Source organism: Cydia strobilella, chromosome 12 (assembly GCF_947568885.1).
Source record: "Cydia strobilella chromosome 12, ilCydStro3.1, whole genome shotgun sequence".
In the NCBI taxonomy this organism is placed as follows: Eukaryota; Metazoa; Arthropoda; class Insecta; order Lepidoptera; family Tortricidae; genus Cydia; species Cydia strobilella.
The window spans coordinates 9,356,585-9,377,510 of NC_086052.1; the positions used below are offsets into that span (position 1 = coordinate 9,356,585).

The 20,926-nt window shown below is 38.6% G+C and overlaps 1 protein-coding gene across 1 annotated transcript; it reads right to left on the minus strand.

Moving 5' to 3' along the window:
* Nucleotides 1–1,517: 1,517 nt before the first annotated feature.
* Nucleotides 1,518–11,150, minus strand: LOC134746062 (uncharacterized). Its single transcript, XM_063680284.1, has 13 exons — nt 10,987–11,150; nt 10,052–10,251; nt 9,135–9,445; nt 8,707–8,835; nt 8,451–8,605; nt 7,970–8,211; nt 7,732–7,881; nt 7,497–7,640; nt 7,064–7,287; nt 6,323–6,488; nt 5,540–5,704; nt 3,359–3,512; nt 1,518–2,692 (listed from the first exon to the last, which is right to left on the minus strand). Exons 2-13 carry the CDS (start codon nt 10,227–10,229, stop codon nt 2,689–2,691), a joined length of 2,022 nt encoding a protein of 673 aa, XP_063536354.1. The 5' UTR covers nt 10,230–10,251; nt 10,987–11,150; the 3' UTR covers nt 1,518–2,688.
* Nucleotides 11,151–20,926: the final 9,776 nt, after the last annotated feature.

Here is a 20,926-nt window from a genome sequence, read left to right on the forward strand (position 1 = left end):
GATTTTTATTGCTTAGCAAAGATGAAGATGTATGGTACATTTGTTTTGAGTAGTATAGTAATTTAGTTTAGGCCTATTTAGTAGGCCTAATAGAATATTGTTAAAAGGGTTAATAACTCAATTGTATGGTCATATCCACCTAGTAAGCCAAACTTCACTTATGTTTAGAATTCTAGATCTATAAGATTCTAGAAGAATTGTTATTAAACTTTAAAGTGCCAACAATTGAGTCATTCGCCTCAGAGACCTGTAGATCAATGATGGACGCAAAATCACCATGAGTGGGATATCTTGGGTATTGGGTACTTACGATTCGACATTGTTTGCCATGATGGCTCGTGACATTGTCTGTTTTGTGACGTCACTTGATATAGCAAATTTTGCTTTTCTATTTGCTATGACTTTTTTTCTATAAATAGTGAAATTTTGTCTATATTCTGTTTTCAGTACTACTACTGAAAACAGAATATCACAAAAGTCGAATGATGTCATAAAACATTTTTTTAGAAGAGCCCTTGTTTTGCCCAGACGTAAGTTTTATCCATGGTAAAAAATGCAATCACCATACAAGGATTCAACACTTATTAGATCAGACAACGAGATAGCTTAGTTTACCTACAGTTATTCAAGTAAGGCAACCTACATAAGCGTAGTGAAAAAATATTTACTACCGATTTACGCTTTAATACTCGTGTAAGGCGAAGCGTGCCTTGATGATAAATACAATGCCAAAATGGACGGATACCGTGACTCTTGCTCTCTCAAGGCTTTGCAAAAATATGGGCGAATAAACCATGTCTGTACAACGTCCCGTTCCTCCAATATTCAGCGCCACCTATTAAACGGGAGTTATTTTGCCTAGAGCTCTGTGCCTAACAAAATGGGCGTAACTAAGATCTGCTTCAAAATAACTTCCATTACACAGATGGCGCTGCGGAACCTTAACCCTAAACCAGGGGGCCAAGCCAACATGACAATCGTTTGCGGAAAACGAAAAGAAACGCTATTGTCTCTTTGTCACTCTTCCATATTAGTGCGATAGAGACAGATAGCGTCTCGTTTCGTTTCTCTGCGAACGATTTTCGTCTTGGTTAGGCACCCAGAGATCTAAGCGCCCAGCGAAATGGATGAAACTGAGAACTCTGGCAATAACTTGAATATTAGAGGCACGCGATTATATATAGACTTTGTCAGTCTTCTTCGTCCATGGCAAAACAACAATTTACTAGTGTTGGTAAGGACTCATCAAGTCTTTCCTCAACAGCAACTCAGTTGGCCATACGTAGAGCTTATCCCGTTGCAATAAGAGTGACACATAATCAGTTAACAGTGTTGAAGAATGGCATAAATATGAAGACCTCGACTCAATTTTATGTGACTGGGCGTAAACGACCTCCAAGATTTTTGTGACCTATACTTTTTAGTGTTAGTCTTTTGGAAGCGTGCCTCAAGAAGACTCGAGCCTTCTTATAATGATTTTGTTATCACTTTGAAGTGTACACCTATCTTAAGATCTGAGGGCCTACTTACGTACGAATTTACAGGCGCGACAGAGAGGCAACACGTCGAACGTGGTTCGCGGTAGGCCCTCTGGTAACACGTTAAAAGGCAGTCATTGAGAGCCACTAAAAATAGAACTCGAGTTTTTGATCGCACATTGTTTTTTATTTAGAAATACGGTAAAAACCTGTTTCTTCAATTATTTTTTAAATTAAGTTTAGGTATCCAAAAGCGAGTCGGAGGAACTGTCATAGTTAGGTATCATTATTCGCCGCGTCAAGCATAAGCTTCGATGATCTATAAGACTAGGTGAAGTCTTAGGTATAACTCCAAAGACTCCGAGTTTTTACCAACACTTCAATGACTACTACAAAATCACATGATATCACACTTTATCTCCTTAGTTTAGGAATCACGTCAAGCTAGCGATTGTTTTCTAATTCTAATCAGGACATCTATGCCTGTTAATTTTTTTATAAGTAATGTTGAATAGTGCTAAACAATGACAACACACACTTGTTAATTGCTCTAAATTTAAGAAAGGTCTTACAATTAACTTTAATTTATTAAAATTGAGAATGTAGAGCATCACTCTCTATAATTCATAAAGCCTGTGATACACTGCTGTTATATTAACCAAATGTGTCGATTTCTTGCATAAGACTCCACCTAAGGCTTATCTATAATTTTGCTGTTTATGCGAACTGCCTTATGATGACAATCGATAAATAAAGTGGTATCTTTTTCCGAAAACGACGCGAGAACTAATGGAAATTCATAAAATTTCAAATCCTAAGCTAAAGCAATATAGGCACTAGGACGTTATAATCTTTATCAATATTATTCCGTTTACGTTTTCTCTGTGTTGTGTGTTTTTTTTACCTTAAAGCGGTATTTCACCCTTGCTTGGCAGTTACCACTTCGCTCTGCAGTAGAATTCACATCATCAAATCTCACTTTCAACAAGAAAAAATCCCACTTTATTTATTATACACACAACTCCTACCACTTTACTCCACGACTCCTAATCCGTCTATGTAGTACCTAATCCTGATGGGTAACATACAAAATGATTCTGAAGATGCATGGTTACGAGATGATGACATCTGCTGGTCATTCGCCGGGATCCGCCTCTTCGTCTTCCGCGTCGATGAGGTTATCTAGACTCGTGTCCGAGTCATCTTCTTGTCATCTGCAATGAGCACAATAAAGTTAACGTTTTTGCTCCTAAAAAAGGCACAGAATTTTGTCCTCAATATGAAGTCTGCGAAACCACCGTTGGCTTATTAAAAGAAAAAGGAGCAAAGAGAAGCATTTATGCGAAGAAAATACATCATCTGATATGCCAATGGCATTAATATCTCATACAGCTCTCCTGGCACAACACGGAGTCTTTGCCAGCGTTGGTGAACAGCAAAAAACCTGGATGACGAGCAAGATATCACAAAATATCTTAATTCTATTCCCGAGAAGTTACCAGTCAAATAACAACCTCGTAGTTTTAAATTTAAGCTTGAATTTAGATTATAGATATCGCCTTGTTGAAATGCGGGGTTAAGAAGAGTTGCCCATGTGAGCAGATGGGCGGTAAGATGTAGTCCGGCAGAGACTGCAAACTGCAGTGCTCTCCGTTTGACTGGATTAGATGCGTCTTTCGGAACTGTTTCCGCCCTGGTTATAAACACGGTGTCGATGTGAGCGAGATGGACAGCAAGAGAATAGAATAGAAAGATGTTTATTTCCCTAGTAAACAGCAAGAGGGACGTCAACTTACACAGTATGGAGCTTCCGTCTTCGACCGCGCTGCGAAAAACCTACTGTATATATCTGGGAAGTAGGAACTGCTGTAGCATCCCACCTGGTTATAAACACGGTGTCGATGTGAGCGAGATGGGCGGCCAGAGGGACGTCAGCTGACACAGCGTGAAGCTTCCGTCGTTCAACTGCGCTGCGGGCTTGCTGGACGGCTAGATCACCACACCAGCGCTCGCAGCGAGCGTAGATCACGACACCTGGTAAATTGTAGATGAAAGGTTTTACTTTTGCTATGTAACCAATTTAGGCGTTTGGATAGTATTTTATTTTTTAGCGGGTTCTTAAAATTATTGACTCATAAATTTCATGCACGCGAGCCGGTATTTATTATATAATTTTTAATTATTTATTGATAATAACGATACAGAAATCATAACAGTTGCCCAATGCGATAGTGTAGCAAAATGTAGACTAGAGACAATAAAATATTTATAAAACTATTTCTAAGTATAACATAAACACAAACAAAGTGACTGTGGTGAAGTCATTCTCATAACAACGGAACACATGTATCAATCCGAGTAGCAACTTGATTGAGCGTGCGCAACGCTCTCGTCCACGGCGCCTCGTGCAGTAGGTCAGTGCGCGCGCGCGCGGCACGGCTAGCAGATGCGGTTGGCGTCGGCGCCACACATACCGCGAGGGCGCGCACAGGGCTATAACCGCGAAAATCGAAGTTCGCAAATTGCGGGCATCTTTCTCTGTCACTCTAATTACGCCTTCATTGGAGTAAAAGAGAAAGATCCCCGCAATTTGCGAATTTCGGTTTTCGCGGTATGCCCCCAGGTTCACCGTGGCCAGTACCTCTGGGTTACTGATCTTACCGCGCAATAATTTAAATATATATATTTTAAGAAAGAAACTATAAACATGTTTTAAATACAGTTCACCGAAAAACAACTACTTTCGGTCATTAGTTAGATACACTACCAGAATTGCATTAAAAAGTATTTTAATACACCAAAATTAGATACTTCCGCGTTTGCTGGACAGTTCTAGCGACGTACGACACGTGCGTCATCGCTCAGTGCCGGAGCGGAACTGAATTAAAATTAACAGGTTACTAGCAAAGGTTACTAGTTACTACACCTTTGTTAGCCTTGTTGCGTTTCGTTCGACCATAAAATCATTTTCAATATTTACCACCAAAATTTACTATTTTACCCGGACAACTGTTAATGCTTAGTTTAGAGTATCGATTCATGTACTAATCTTTACTTTTATTTTCTTATAATATACATAGACTAATAACGAGTAAAAGTTTGTGAAGTTTTAGTTAAATCAATGAATGTTATGGTTCTACCATAGAAATTATTCAAGAAAAATGGATTCCGGACACAAAACCAAAATTATAATTGCGGCGAAAAAATGTTTTTAAATAAATATTAATAACTTTTATAACATTTTGCGATTTGGCTTAAGATAATAATTTGTGTAATAAGGTTTTCAGAAAAAAAAATACCATTCTGAAACAATTAGTCCACACTGTCATTATCAGCTCCGCCGCAAAAAAATTTCGTTGAGATAATCACCCATCAGAGGCGTGAGGAACAGAAGAGCCGGCAGCAGAGCTATCGGCGCTTGTAGCCCCTGAGCCTTGCGCATTCTCAGGGCGTGGGTTAGCTGCCACGCGCATATGAAGGTGCTGCAGATCCATACTATTATTTAAAGACTAGACTAAAGTGTGCGCGGGAGCCCTAGCAGCCTTCTAAAGGTGTTTGCCGATAGGTGGGATTCACCCATGCAAAAACGATGGATCGGACTTCACTCGACGTTTGTAAATTTTAATTGGTAAACTTTAAATTTAATTTGGCATTGACATGTTTTATTATTATCGTTTTTTACTTCTATTTTTATTATTTTAATCCATGATCCTATTAATTAATTTTATTTTTACCTATGTCTGACGTACCTAATTTTGCAATGCTAATTTTAATTTTGAATTTTAGAAATGTCCAAATTAAAATGTTATTAAGTAATACTAACTCATTTTAGTTGTAGTATCTTAGTTTTTTAGTATTTAGTATCAATAATTTTAGTATAAATTTTTAGTTAAGAACTTACTAACAATGCTATGGAACGCGATCAATATACGCGATATAATCCGTTTTCATAGTTTTATTTCATGAGTAACTATCGCGGTAACCGAAGACAATATAATGCTATGGACCTATGAGTTGTCTGAAAATAAACGCTTTTTTTTTTTAAGATGTAAATGTCATACCAGCGCCAGCGAACAGCACGATAGCAGGCCAGGAGTCAACCAGTAGAGGCGTGAGGAACAGTAGAGCTGGCAGAAGAGCCAATGGCGCTTGCAGCCCCTGAGCCTTACGCATGCCCAGGGGGTGGGCTGGTTGCCAGGCGCATATGAAGGCGCCGCAGATCCAGACTGTAACGGGATTTGTAATAAAATTACTTGACATGTTTTTAAGGAAATCAATATAGGTATCTACAATGTAACCACGGTAGATTTTTGTACGTGCCGTCATCGATAATAGTGAAAAAACTGTCGATTCGTAAGGCGGTTAGCACACTGAAGCCGCAACCGGATTCGGCGCCTGCAAAGCGTCACGGCCTATTACCAATAGTCGATTGTGTGTTTCTTTTGGTGACTACCCTCAAATCAAATGGTTAGTTATAATTGCACAAATCAATAGTGGGTTACGATGTGCTTACATTTAGGGCAGGAAATTATGGTTACTTGTACATCACTTACCTCATCGAGCTGACCCCATAACTACCTAAGCAAGCACAGTTTCATCTATAATTGAGGATGTCATTGACTGTCTCGGTCATTTTACCGTTTAACCGTCTTCGAGAATTACGCATATTTTTGTGTTATGGGTATCCACTGAGCAGCATATTACCTACGTGACAAACGATATTACTGGTCGGTTATAAATGATATATAAACCCAACTCAATTTACCTAAAACAGCTATAAGAGTTTTGACTTGGTCATCCTATTACAAACGCAAACATTTCAAGTGTGAGGAGTTTAGACTAACCTGGTATGCCAGCAGCGAACATCGGCAATCGAATATGTTCATTGCAGAAGGCCACGGCTATCAAGGCAGCAGCTATCACTTGCACTGTGGCGCCCACTGCCGACCATCTAGCCCCGCGCACGCATGGAGGGATGGGAGCGCTTGCCTCGGGGAGAGAAGTCACTACCTGATGGAATAATGTCGGGGAATGGAATTGTCATTCATATACGGAACATTCCATAAAAACGGTAAGTTCCTTTTCATCTAGTATTTTTAAACAAAATACATTATTTAAGCAATGCCTAATTGTTAATAATATGAGTCGCTTAGGTAACGTTTGCTTTAATCATATAGTTATAAAGTTTTTAACGAACACAAGCTTTGAGATGATACTAATAATACACGATAAAAAGACAAGCCAAAAGAGTACCAATAGTACCATGCTAGGAATTCAAAAAAATAGCGCAAATAAATGTCGTTAAGTACGTAACGGTGGAATGGTTCATACACAAATAAACGCCACCTAAGTTAGAACAACAAAAGTAGAAAATATACAATTAAACCAAACAAGAGCTATCGCTTGGCAGTGATAAGCCACATTTACTCGTAAAAGTGGGTGGGTAAAAGAACTGGAGTTTTTTTTGCTTAAGCTATTTTACTTTGCACGCAGTCGCACCCAATTAAGGGTAGCCATTTGACCAATATGTTTTTTGACAAGTGTAAGGAAGACTAGGAAGCCGTGTAACGTAATGCGCCACTCACTTGTATCGTATCCCTATACTCCTTAACAACAGCGTCGATATCAGTGGAGTCATCGCCTGACGAAAGGTCCGCTTCGCTAACTTCGACTTCGACGTCCGACGGTACTTCGTCAATAGCAGTTGGCGCGATCCGCTGTTCACTGCTGCAACTGGTCATTGGCTCAGCATCGTCGGCTACACCGCTGCCATATTCGTCCAGTAGAAGACATTCCCGCTCTTCAGTTTCTGAAAAATGTCATGCTGTTGGTCATAACTTCCGGAGTTCCCAAAGTAATTGTTTTGTTTTTGAATTTAGGAATTTTGTATACTATTTACTATGTAATGTAGTTATACAGAGAGCCTAACGAGAATAAAATATTTAAGCGTATCCTCAAAATTGGGATATAAACAGAATAAATAAATAAGAAGAATTAAATGGAATTCATTAATCTTACCTTTCGCGGTTACTTTAGATTTAATGCTCTCTAAGGTTTTTGTGTGCCGTAAAGCAGAAGGGATGAACCAAAGCCCCCTTTTTGATTTCTTGCCTGCTATCTTAGCTCGTGTGTCTCCTCGATCTAGACGTTTATACTCAATATCTGTAAATTAAAATGAATTTCAAGATAGTACAGAATACGTGGCACTACTAAATATGTGTGCTAAACTATGTCTTGATTAAAATAAGTGTACCTCCGGCTTCTCTTTGTTCGGCAGTCGGTACACAGCGCATTATCATAAAGTGGAAAGCCTGTACCGAAATTCCGAGTAAGTGGCTTGCATTCATTAGGGTGATCATGTGGGAAAGTGGACAGGCGAACGCTAGAATTGCTGCTAGACTACCTGCAAATAAATATACCAGGTCATAATATGTAAGCCATCAACTTATGAAACAAGCCTCTTTAATTTTTAGAATATGACATAATCTCACCAGCAGTGAACACAGCTAACACCGGACTGCCCGTTGTTTGACTTTCGTATGTCATAGATCTGGTAAGCACCTTCCATTCAGGAGACGCCAAATCCACCAGGATAGAGAAGAGTATGGGACACAGCTCGGTCAGGGCTAGACTGATCCCAGCTACGGTGACTGCGGCTAACAGGGGACACACCCACGAGGGTGCTCTGGCTTCTAGTAGAGTGGTTATTGGTAATGCTGCGTCTATACTATTCCTGTACAGAAATAATGAAGTTACCTACTTAATAATATAATTGACAAAAAGTGCACAAACATGTACCTATATGGAAATTGACACAAGAGTATGCTCGAACACCTTCAATTGTTTTGACAAGGAATGAAAAGTCACATTAACTTAATCCAACAAAGTAGGTTCCTTGCAATCTATGAATATCAATTCATAGATTATACCCTGTATCCATAGGTAAAGTATCTACTTAAGTACCTAACTTACCCTTTTAACATGTTTGTATACAAAAAGCACAAGCCAGACAAAATAATCGCAGGCAATCCAACCATCAGAATCAGAGTCTTCTTTAAACTGCCGTTATCTTTCTTTTGCGTCGATACACAAAAAGCGTATGAGATAGGCGATCCAGCGGCAAAAAGCTGCAACGAACAAAGATTAGAACTAATCGCCATGGAAAAATAGGCGTGGATAAAAATACAAAGAACTGGAATAAAAGGAGACAATAAAAGTATCTTCTTACCTCGTAAATAGTCATTGGTATAGGCATGTTTATATTTGCAATATCCAAATTTATTAGTCCAAAGATAGCAAAGAATTGACTGAATGTGTACAGCAGAATCAACAGCATAAACGTGAACATCATACTTTCCTGAAAAAGAAAACAGTGTAGGTAATATAATAACAGTCAAGTCAAAGAATAATCAAACGACTTTCATATTTAACACACTTAACTGAATTTAGAATAGAAGATAAGGTACCTAATAAGGTAAGTTTAAAACTATTAGTAGCTAAAAGTACCCTTGTCGATCATTTTTAGGAGTTCCGTCGTTTCTCATATCCTAACAAACTTGAAAATATTCGGTGGACTCAGCCTTTTAAGCAAGAAAGTTCGAATTCCAAACCTAATCAGTTAAAATGTGTCAATGAAATGAAAACTGTCAGCTGTACCTCCAATCCACACATGAACATGGCGCAGACAACCATGACCACAGTAACCCCAAGCACATCAGGCCAAGGCTCTCCGAGCGCTCTGGTTTCATATCCAAACAGCCATCGCCTCGTCCGGCCGCTCGTCACGTGATCCGCCGTCGCGCTGAGGATTCGAGCGCAGATGGCGACTGCGACTAGGTGTGAGAGGAAACACATCCACGTTGCCATGAAGTCGGCGAAGGAGCGCAGGTTGCGCTCGCGACGGCCACGGCAGGTTCTTGCCGGTGGTAGGATGTTGGCTAGTTTCTTCAAGTCTCTACATGTGATAGCTGCAGGAAGAAAAAACAGTGTTATTTTTGAAGTGCTCTTGTTTGACGTCGAGGCGACAGCAATTGTGTTTAAAATTCTTGACAACCCTAATAGCAGATATACCTGAAGTGCATGGGGGCAGATAGAAAGAAAAGAAGTTAAACAGGAAATGGTGCTGCCGCAGTATTTAGAATTTAAATAAATTGTATACTTATAAACAGAAAATTCCTTCAAATAAGCCCTGGAGTTGGAGTTGGCAGCAGTCGCGCACGCCTCGCGTTCTCGTCGAGCGCCCTGAATAAGTCCCATAAATAAAGGAAAGGCAGCCAGCATCAAAACGTCAGATACAGCGCAGCAGCTATTATTAGAGTCGGCAGCCGCTAAAAGCGTCAGTAGGAGTGCTGCTAAAGTCCATTACGCGTTGCGCGAGTCCCAGCCGTGCAACCTGAATAATCTTTCATGAAGTACTTACTGGCCAGCATCAATTAAACAGCAGGCATAGCGCAGTAGCTCGAGTTGGCGGCAGCTAAAGGCGCCAGTAGTAGTGCTGCTACAGTCTATCGTATCGCGTGCCGCACGTATCCGCGCCGAGCGCTTGAATAGGTCCTATAAAGTACTCTACTCACTGGCCACTGTAATAAAGGCGGCAAGCATCAAAACAGCAGGCACAGCGCAGTAGCTCGAGTTGGCAGCAGCTAAAGGCGCCAGTAGAAGTGCTGCCAAAGTCCAACGCGCTCCGCACGCGTCCCCGCCGCCGAGCGCGCTCAGGGTGCGGCTCATACCGTTTTCCGGCTCGCTCGACATTTTTCTCAGTTCTCACAAATTACTGTAATTTACAAAATTACATGGTTTAAGACGTACTGAGACTTTGTTATTACATAAAACTCCTAAAATTATACTAAGCGCCACTTGCACCAACTAACCCGGGGTTAACCGGTTAAACCGTTAACCCAGTGTCAAATTGTACTGGTAACCATGGTAACTCCAGGTTTAATCGGTTAACCCCGGGTTAGTGAATGGTGCAAGTGGCCCTAAGTAGGTATTATGTTTTGGTAACATTTTGATAACTACTTAATTTAATAAATAGTCCATAGGTAGCTGGTTTTAAAGACGTTACTATAATTATTATGTCTTATAACAATAACTAGACGCAATATCCTGAGTCGTGTTAAGCAAAAAGTAGGTTGTTTGTTAATTCGTGGTTGTTACGTAGGACTTATTTGTCAAATATTATTTTTATTTATAAATAAAATACAGAGTATTCTTAATATATAGGTAATCATAGCCCCGCAAAACTCAAAAAAGAGTTTGACTGTGGGGTCATCAGTCTCTAGTTACATACGTACATAGTGTTTTTTTAACATAGATTTAAATCTTGACTTATTATTCTCACATCTTATGGCTAAGGATTCTATGCCCGTAGTAGTTATTAATTCTAGGAACGGATAGTTCCAGTTAGAACGGATAGAAATTATAAGTTGTGCAGGAACTTAAACCAATGTTAATTAAGTTAAGTAGTTAACAAAATAATGTCCTATTTATAATTGTGTTCAGTACTTACCATAATAAAAACATTAACCACTCAAACAATCACTTCACCACAATTGTTTTCAAACATGGCGCTGTAGGTCACCTATTTCACAAAATAAACTAAAAATCCAGATGCATTGGCGAGAATTTTGGAAAATCTCGTGCATGAGTGTGGATAACCGGTAAATAAGGTCGGTTATCCATGTTTCTGCGACAAACTAGAGCGGTGCGGAGCGATGTGGGCGTCCCTGTTGTTCTGTTTTCAATCGATAGGTACACGCCGACCGCTGGGGTGACCACTCTTATGAAATTTTTTTAACATGCAGATACGTCTGCGAGCGATATTTTTTTCCCTTTAATATAAAATTAAGGTATATCTATGCCTGTTATTAGTTTATGTAGCTTCAGATACCATAGTTAAAAAAATACAGCGAATTTAAGTTTTTCATACAAAACTTGTTTTCCTTCATCGAAAAGTAACTGGTCAAATCAAATGATATTTCGTACAGACGTTTTACTCATTGGTACGAACCCTTGCTCGTGCAAAGTTTCATTACAATCCAAAACATAGTTTTACAATGAGAACGAAACTCCGTTTTTATGGGAAGGTGAAATTCGGCTGAGCTTGCTGCGGACTCTTGAGTAAGTATCTTGACTCTGACTTCATGACTACAAAGCTGTTCTTGGCTAGCATTATTAGTGCCAACTGCCAATATGGTATTGTAGAAAATTTGCGAAATGAAGTTTCGTTTTTGAATATGAGCGTGGGTTTTTCGGCTTCTAATAGTGGGACAAGCTGTACGAAACACGTCATTTTCTCAATTAAATAATCTCAACGTTACTGCCGTTATTTTGTTTCTCTAGTAAAATTCTTTTTTTGCATGCTTCTATCTCTACTACATATAACTATATAGAGAGTTAAAATCAACAACGTAGAGTACATAGTTCAAAAGTTTGGACACCCTACAAATGTTTCATACTAAGGTTTCGCACTAAACGGTTTTCTATGGCCCCGTCACCTTGTGTAAGCAGAATTCTTTATTAAATTTCACCTATTTTACGGTTCATCCTCCGATTTAGACACATGCTTACCAAAAGCTTATTTTGGATGTTTAACAAAAAAACTAAGATTTTGAAACTTCAAGTCTTTTATTTCTTTATTATTCCCATTTTTTTTAAGTTTATAATTTATTGTGATAAATTGCTCATTTTCTATCTATTTAACTAGATTTAGTTACAAAATTCAACATGTGTCAAAAACTTTATTTATGATAAATTGATCCCACCAAAAACATTTCATGTAAAATGTTGCCAAGACGAAACCATAAGGCTCGCACTGTCAAAAAGTTATCAGCTCTTTTGTAGAGCCAAGCTTCTAACTCTACAGGCCCTAACTTCACAAACTCTACACCTTAGTCGAAATATGTGGCTTGGCCGTTTCGCTACTGTCACATGGGAAAAATGTATTAACTATAAATTATTTTGTATGTAACAAAACGGCCAAGCCACATATTTTAACTAAGGTGTAGAGTTTGTGAAGTTAGGGCCTGTAGAGTTAGAAGCTTGGCTCTACAAAAGATCTGATAACTTTTTGACAGTGCGAGCCTTATGGTTTCGTCTTGGCAACATTTTACGTGAAATGTTTTTGGTGGGATTTCACTTTTTTTTGTAAGTTGCTTATGACAATCTTCCATCCCTTAATTTAAAGGGTTGGGGGTAATTTACTATTAAAAATCCTGTAATTTCGTATCTGTGGGCATATTTTATACAATCTGCTTTTTACTGATTACGCCCTTTTCCACCCCCTTTTCACCCTTACAGGGTGATTAAGGGGTTGAAAACTATTCTATATCATTCCCCGTAACAAAAACTATCTACAAACCAAATTTTAACTAAATCGGTACAGCGGTTATTGATTTTCCATACAAAATTCCAACCCCCTTTTCACCCCCTCAGGGGCAAAAGATTTTTGTTGTATGTATACTAAGACTATTACATACCAAATTTCAGCTTACCAGGACTTCAGGAAGTACCCTAAAGGTTTTGATGAGTGAGTGAGTGAGTGAGTGACGAAATCAGGGTTTTTTAGATATGAATAAAATCTAAAGTATAAGAGCTATACAATTGAAAATTATTATGCTTAATATGTAAGTCCACTATTGGCATCATATCCCGAGAATTTTGTTTATCTGGTGTAATCCAAACCCAATTAAGTTATGAGGGTTCAAAAAAACGACGAAGCGCTTCGAGAAAAGGTATAGGTAGTGCCCATGCGCTTCGCTTTGCTCGTCTTGGCGGGGGCACGGCCGTGCCCCCAGACAATTTCGTCAATGTCAAAAGTGTGCTCATAGAGCATGTCGTTGTACGGTAGTTGCTTATAGCGGGACTTCACAAATAGCCATGATGGATTGCCGGGTGTTGAATAACGAATAATTTATACATATACCCATGGAAAATTGTAGCTTTCCAGCACTAACCGTCAGTGAGTTAAGCCGCGGTCGGACAGACTGGCAGACAGACGGACATAGCGAAATTATAAGGGTTTCTAGTTGACTACGGAACCCTAAAAATATAGGTTCTTTCCTAATTTAAATGCAGGCGACCGGATTTGATTAAACCACTTACGCACACGAAAACGGTAAAATTCCTTAATCAAATTACCTCCTGACTCAACGCAGTTTCTTGCAGTTCGCGGAAGAATTAAGGCTCCTACGGGAATGACTAATATTAAAGACATTTGAGACTCGGGCAAAATTGAGTACCTGTGAGTAGGTAGGTACGCGTAATATGGCTGAGGTAATGCGTGGAAATCTCTAGTAAGATCTCTGCTGTGGTGTCGATTTTATTACATATACGGAAGATTATTGTTTTGAAGTTTTCTAGTTCGTACTGCTGACGAATCTAGACTGTTCTAGGTTTACCTTATTTACGAGAAAAACTTTTCATAATAATAAAATTTTCCCAAATGCAGGTTATCGTTGAGGTCGTTGAAATCGTCATTGTTTGTGCATAGCATGTGACTTCGACAATTTATATTTGTAACTGAACTATAGTATAACAGATAACAGGGCGCTAAGGGAACGCAGCAGTGCGGGGTGGCGATGGCGCGGCCTCTGTCCGTCGGCTGTGTGTCGGGGATTCGGCATCTCTTTTGCTAAGTAAATAGGGTTATATTTCACTAGAGCACACAAATATATTACAGCCTATAAATAGACTCATCCATCATAAAGAAGAGAAAACATTATCTAAGTACGAACACGAGAAACAGACACCTAAGTTCTGGGAAAATTCAGGAAAATATCATAGGAAATTAAGGAAACTATGAGAAGTTTCCGATTTTAATTTAGAAGAAGTTGGAAACTTTCCGACGGCACAATATATTAGTTTTCCCCTCACTAGTTCGGAAAGTTGTCGTTTATCCTTCAATACAAGCGGGGGAAAACGCGTTTTATCCACTAGTGGGGAAAGTAATTTGACCTTGGATGGAGCGTGTTTAAGTAGCTTGACAGATAACAAAACGTAAAACGCTCATGATAATGGTTCGTTCGATATTAATTATCATTAAATAAATGATTTGAGAATCTAATAAAAAATACCAAATTTAGCTTTATTTAATGATTTTAAGTCATAAACCTTAAAATTCCATAAGAAACGTTTGTTTTTTTTATAATGATGTTAAATATAATTCTGAACGCACAAGTTGAGTCGATGCAATTTCAAAACGCATCGTTGACATTTCATACATCAGAAATGTCAACATTGTCAACAATTTTTTTACTTAAAACCTTTTCTGACCGACTCGCGTAAAAATACACAACTTGCAGAGTTTTCTGTTATAATATCGTAAAGAAATGAGTGATTCCAGTGATGAAGATGATCTAACGCCTGTGGATGTTGCACTTTCCTCGCTATAGTGAGGGGAAAAGTTTTGTGTTACACACGGGTGCAAATGTATTTTACTTCTCGTGTGTTGAAACACTCGCTACGCTCAGGATTCTATTTTAGAACCACTCGCTTCGCTCGTGGTTCAACTATAGAATCCTTTCGCTTGCTCGTGTATAAATTCCACATTCGCGGGTAAAATACAACTTTGCACCCTTGTATAACAAATAACTATTACTTCTCGTGTGTTGAAGCACTCGCTCCGCTCAGGATTCTATTTTAGAACCACTCGCTTCGCTTGTGGTTCAACTATAGAATCCTTTCGCTTGCTCGTGTTTCAATTCCACACTCGCGGGTAAAATACAACTTTGCACCCTTGTATAACAAATAACTATTTTGGCACTAAGTAGGTATACTTTATCTACTTTAAAGAACCAGGCAGCCCCGTGTTTAACCCGATTCTTCTGCCCAATGATTTTATCAACGTGTATTTATAATAAGACAGGTTAGACAGGTCACCTATTTTTAAAAGGTTTTATGTAAGATTTTTTTTTCATTGTTGAACATAAACATGAATTAATATTCTAAGAACTAATTAAATTATTTTCTATGAAAATATTTTAATTTGTGTTTTTTCAAGTAGACACACTACTATTTAAACTATAAACTGAAATAAATTTCATATACGAAGGAAAAAATGTGTGTGTGTGGTGTGGTTTTTTCCATCGTATATGACATTTATTTCAGTTTATTAATTAATAGCTGTATCAATTAGCTGACTTTGTCTTTTGCGAGTGCGACTCAAAAATAATAAATGGTTAGATAACGTATAGACGTATCTCGACCTAGTACATATTTAGGTACTAGTCTAGCCTAGGTCTGTCTGGCATGCCAAATAAAATTACATACTCTTTTGTGGAATAGGGCCAATAGGGGGCAATAAGGGGCCAATAGGGCGCGGAACCAGTGACCATCCTTTTATTACAATACTTTTACATTATCTATAAGATGGTTCCCAGAGATTGCTCCATTTGACATCTGTGTGTGGCTTGGCCTTGCGGCGACTACAAAAGAACCTTATCTTCAAGAACTTTTGTTCTTTAACAATTCTAAAATGCTAACGTAATCAGCTATATAATAAAATAAAACGTTCATTAAGTAGCTGTTAATAAACCAGGAGCCGTTAATTATAATTAGAAACAAATGAACGCGTAATTAGTGTACCCAGGGTAGAAAAAAATATGGATATAATTTGATTTAGTTGGTGTTAAAATTATGCAAATTAAGCTATCATTTTAGAAAGTCCAGGTTATAATAGAGCACTTGCACCTCTTGTGAAGTCACAAAGGTAAAGTACATATGAACTTCTGATAGTTAACTCCTTGCATAGATGTTTGTTTGTAAAGGGGATCAACTATCTCTGCTACTGAATTCAGGTCATTTGTTGGGAATATATTTTACCAAATATTTACGAAGAACGTAGGTATTAATTAAAACTGATGATGGTTTTCTTTACATAAACAAATAATGTACATGGCTTCAAACTGTATTGAAATATTTCGTATCTGATGCCGTCCGTGTACTGTTTGAAAATAAATATTTGATAGACACGAAACAATACGTTTTGTCAATAATGTTTCGTCGTTCAACTATCGCGTGATTTACAAAACAATTTACTCATATCTATTCCTGAAATGATTTAGTTATAGGGGATATATTACTGCAATGTTCTGCCACCAGAGTGCAGTACTAGCCTTTTTAGTAAACCATAGAGTAACTTATTATTATTATTTTATTTCCAAATATGCAAGTTTACAGTTATAAACCAAAGCACTTACATACTACAATAAATCATATTATTAAATTACATTATATTACATTATTTTAATTTACATGTCAAACTATAATTTAAATCATTTCTTAAACTACCAATTGTACTCAGTCAGTCATATGATTAAATTACATTATAAATAATTCAAATTGCACATTAAACCTTATTCCTAAAATTATCAAGTTTATATAAATCACTCATATTATAAATCAATCATATTAAAATTACACATGTATAAATCAAATCAAATTAAAATTAATTGCCCACCTATATTGCGTTACAATTGCCAAGACACAGCCCAACACGTCTCACGAAAACACCCATACTATCGTGGAATATATCTGTATCAGCAACCTGCGCGTACAATTTGTTCAGCAGCAAAAGTGCTCTCCGCGTGGGAGCATTACCACCCCGTCGAGTGCGCGCAACGCTCCTCGCAAACGGGTGCGGGCGTCGCCGCGGTTTCACTGCTGCGCCACCTCCGCGCCTCAGAACGGGGACGTGCAATCCTATCTGCCCTAGCACACTCGGATTGTCAACTCTATTATTTAGAAGCTGATAGTAGTGCACTATGAGCAACAACTTCCTTCTCAATTCCAGAGTGTCCAATCCGACCATAGCCGTAACAAATAGTGACGGATACATATAGGGGTAGTACCCATATTTACGCCTGTATATAAACCTAGCAAATTTGCGCTGTATTTTCTCTATACTTAGGATATATTTTGCTTCGTGGGGATCCCAAACTATAGCGCCAAATTCCAGTCTGCTGCGAACGTATGCATTGTAAAGACTTATGGCAACATTCGGATTAGGAAACTGGTATGCCATCCTCATGATAAATCCGAGTGTTTTGCTCGACTTCAAACATGTGGTAGTGATATGTTGCCGGAAGTTAAGTTCCCTATCAAGCGTTAGTCCAAGGTCACGAATTTCTGTGACGCGCTCCAACGGGATACCATGCAGAGTGTACGGTGCATTTATCGGCTTGCGGATTCGGTTAAAGGTGATAGTTTTACATTTGGAGACATTAAAATGTAATTTATTAACTTCACTCCATTTAGCCACCGCATCTATATCCCGCTGCAGCGCCTCACAGTCGCTTATTTCGCCGACACCCAGGAAGAGTTTGAGGTCGTCTGCAAACAATAAACACTTGGCAGTGGTTACAACTTCCGGCAAGTCATTTATCATGATTATGAATTGCGTCGGACCTAGGGTGCTTCCTTGGCTCACTCCAGATCGGGTGAAATACGCCTTCGACTCGCATCCAGCAACCTTGACCACCTGACATCGATCCCTTAAGTAATTTGCGAAGAATTTAAGAAGCTTTGGCGAGAAACCTAATGAAGCACACTTCTGCAAGAGGATGTCGTTATCAACAAGGTCAAACGCCTTCTTAAAATCAAAATACGCGGCGTCAACCTGGTGGCCCGCGTCCATTTCTGCGGAGACATAGTCGACAAAAACTGTCTGGTTGGTGGAAGTCGAGCGTCCCCTACGGAACCCGTGCTGGCCGTCAGCAAGCTGGGTGGAAATCTGATGGCTAATTTGACAGTCTATCATCGATTCAAAAAGCTTGCCAAAGACAGACAGGACTGCTATGGGTCTATACTATACGTTTCTACTTCCGTATTACTTGAACCACTCTTAGGTACAGGAGTGACTCTAGATTTCTTCCATACGCCAGGATAGACTGCACATTTCAACGCTAGGTTGTAAATATGCAAGAGCGGATCCTCTAAAGCGGATATGCAGTCCTTTGCGAGATATGGAGGAATGCCATCAAGACCTGTTGCACTGCGCGGCTTAAGTCGCTTAACAGCCTTTCGCAATAAATATACTTATACATACTTACTGCACCTTTAACAGGTTTTGACAAGTTTTCAGAGATAATAAAATATGACATTGATGCATCAAGGTGGTTTGTTTACAGAGGACCTACCGGGAAACGCGAATCCGAAATTTCGCTATCTGCCTCTTTATCGCTCGAATATACAAGTGACAGAAATGTTAGATAACGAAATTTCGATTTTCGTGTTTCGCGATAGACCCTCAGATCGTGGTAGTGGCGCCCCCTTGCAGAGTTTTGCGTAATATTCCCTATTTTCGATCCGGTCTGCATCAAATAGATGTAGGTATAGTATAGTAATAGACAAAGTGGCAAAATAAGTCGGAACACATTTATCTGGTAACAAAGGTGTGTTACGATGTACTTATTTCACTATCTATTTGGTGCTAATTGTACTATGTACCATTATTTCCTGAAATATTTAGATTACTGCAACACAACTACGACAACGCAAAATACCATGCCGCTTTTTATCACATACATCTGAATTTGTAAATATAGGCTTCCCTGCAACATCACTGAAACTGAATATCTGAAGGAAAAAAAAAAAATCCTATTGTTCTAAATTCTTATAAGAATAAAGAATCTTTAACCGTATTTGTTTAGGGTTCCGTACCCAAAGGGTAATAACGGGACCATATTACTAAGACTCCGCTGTCCGTCTCATGAACCGTGATAGCTAGACAGTTGAAATTTTCACAGATGATGTATTTCTGTTGCCGCTATAACAACAAATACTAAAAGTACGGAACCCTCGGTGCGCGAGTCCGACTCGGACTCGCACTTGGCCGGTTTTATTTTGTGTCTGTAGCGAGGACAAGTAGTATTAGTACATTACGATACAAGTGCGAAAAGTAGGAAATGCGCAACGAGTGGCCATAAATTAAAACACGACCGAAGGGAGGGTTTTAAATCGACACGAGTTGCGAATTACCTTTTCGCACGTGTATTGTACAACGTTTTACAGTACATATGGCCAAAGATAGATATAACTCCGTAATAGATGGATACAGTCTAAGGAAAAAACGTGCCTCGAAAATCACGAAAATTTGATTCTCGATCAGATGGCGCCACTAGTTTTGGCCTACACTCGTATAGAGGGCGTTGACTGTTTCGTTTGTTATTTATAATTTTAACGCATACCAGTGAAAGAACATGGGTCAAAATCATATAAAAATAATTAATGCAAATAAAAAAATCATTTATCCATATTTAAATACATTTTATCGTATCTTTATAAATATTTATTTTTAGTTTTAAAGTGTGTCGACAGATGGCAGTGAATTTACTGGGGTTACAAGATTTACTATGACAGTACCGCTCTAGTATAAGTTATTCTATGATATGGCCCTTTAAATTTTCCAGATACCTACGCACGTATAGTCACTAGTGCTGGTTACCGCACTAGGGCGGTAAATTAGCACTATATACTTACTGTAAATATATATTTTGAAATATTTATTTGCACACTACATTAAAAATAAAATACAGAATTTGAGAAATTCTTAAAAAATAATATAGTTACATGTAAAAGATCCGCAAGGCTTCGTCAGGTGGCCACAAATGCAAATCAGCACGGATGTGCTTCTCACACCTTACACCCCAAACGCTATGCAACCGCGTAAACGCGTAACGGTGTAAATATATGTATATGCATATGGCATTTTAAATGTCAAAAGTTAATTAGGTACGCTTAAAGTCACCGTTTTCCCCTGAACGCTTCAAATGTATCACAGGTATATTATTCGCATTTTCTAATCATCAAAAGTGCTACACACAATGCCTGTTGCATCCACGCTCCCGAAGAAAGCGCGTGGGTGGCTCCCCTATAAACGGCGGGCCATCCAGACGGCGCTCATTAGGATTCTGAGCGCCGAGGGATCACGATGAAGGTCCAAGTGTGCTTAGTGCTGGTGGTGCTGGTGGCCCAGCTGTGTGTGGAGGCGTACCCGTTCCGACCCGGGAATATTGACTATGTGAGTACATCACCTCGTGTAATTTTTTATTAAGTACAATAAATAGTAACAAGGCACCTACAGGTAGGTACGTACCTAATACACCCAATTTTTTACTTTCAAAAATCAATCTGGCCCTAAAATAAGCTTTGAGTCACTGGACTAGAGAATAGTATGCATTGAAATGATGTCGTAATATAATTGTTATTTTAAACATCTATTTCACAAATAAATAAAGGTTTTTAGTGTCCATATTATAAACTATTTGTAAAATCTCTTAATTAATAACTGGTATGAACCCGTTGACCACGAACGCTGTAAAGAGTTCGAAATGTCGGGATGTATTATAAATTCAATATACGCGATATAATCCGTTTTCATAGTTTTATTTCAACTGGTATGAATTTTATCTAGGTATTTAATATGTTATTTGTACATTAAACATATGCCG

Bases quoted from the DNA above. Each gene is read 5' to 3' on its own strand.
- LOC134746062 (XM_063680284.1), bottom strand. From the start codon at position 10,229: ATGTCGAGCGAGCCGGAAAACGGTATGAGCCGCACCCTGAGCGCGCTC. The intron at 5,705-6,322 runs GTTAGTCTAAAC...ATCCCGTTACAG, and splicing joins GTTCGCTGCTGGCATACCAG to TCTGGATCTGCGGCGCCTTC. The intron at 3,513-5,539 runs GTATGACATTTA...ACAATTTACCAG, and splicing joins CGTGCTGTTCGCTGGCGCTG to GTGTCGTGATCTACGCTCGC.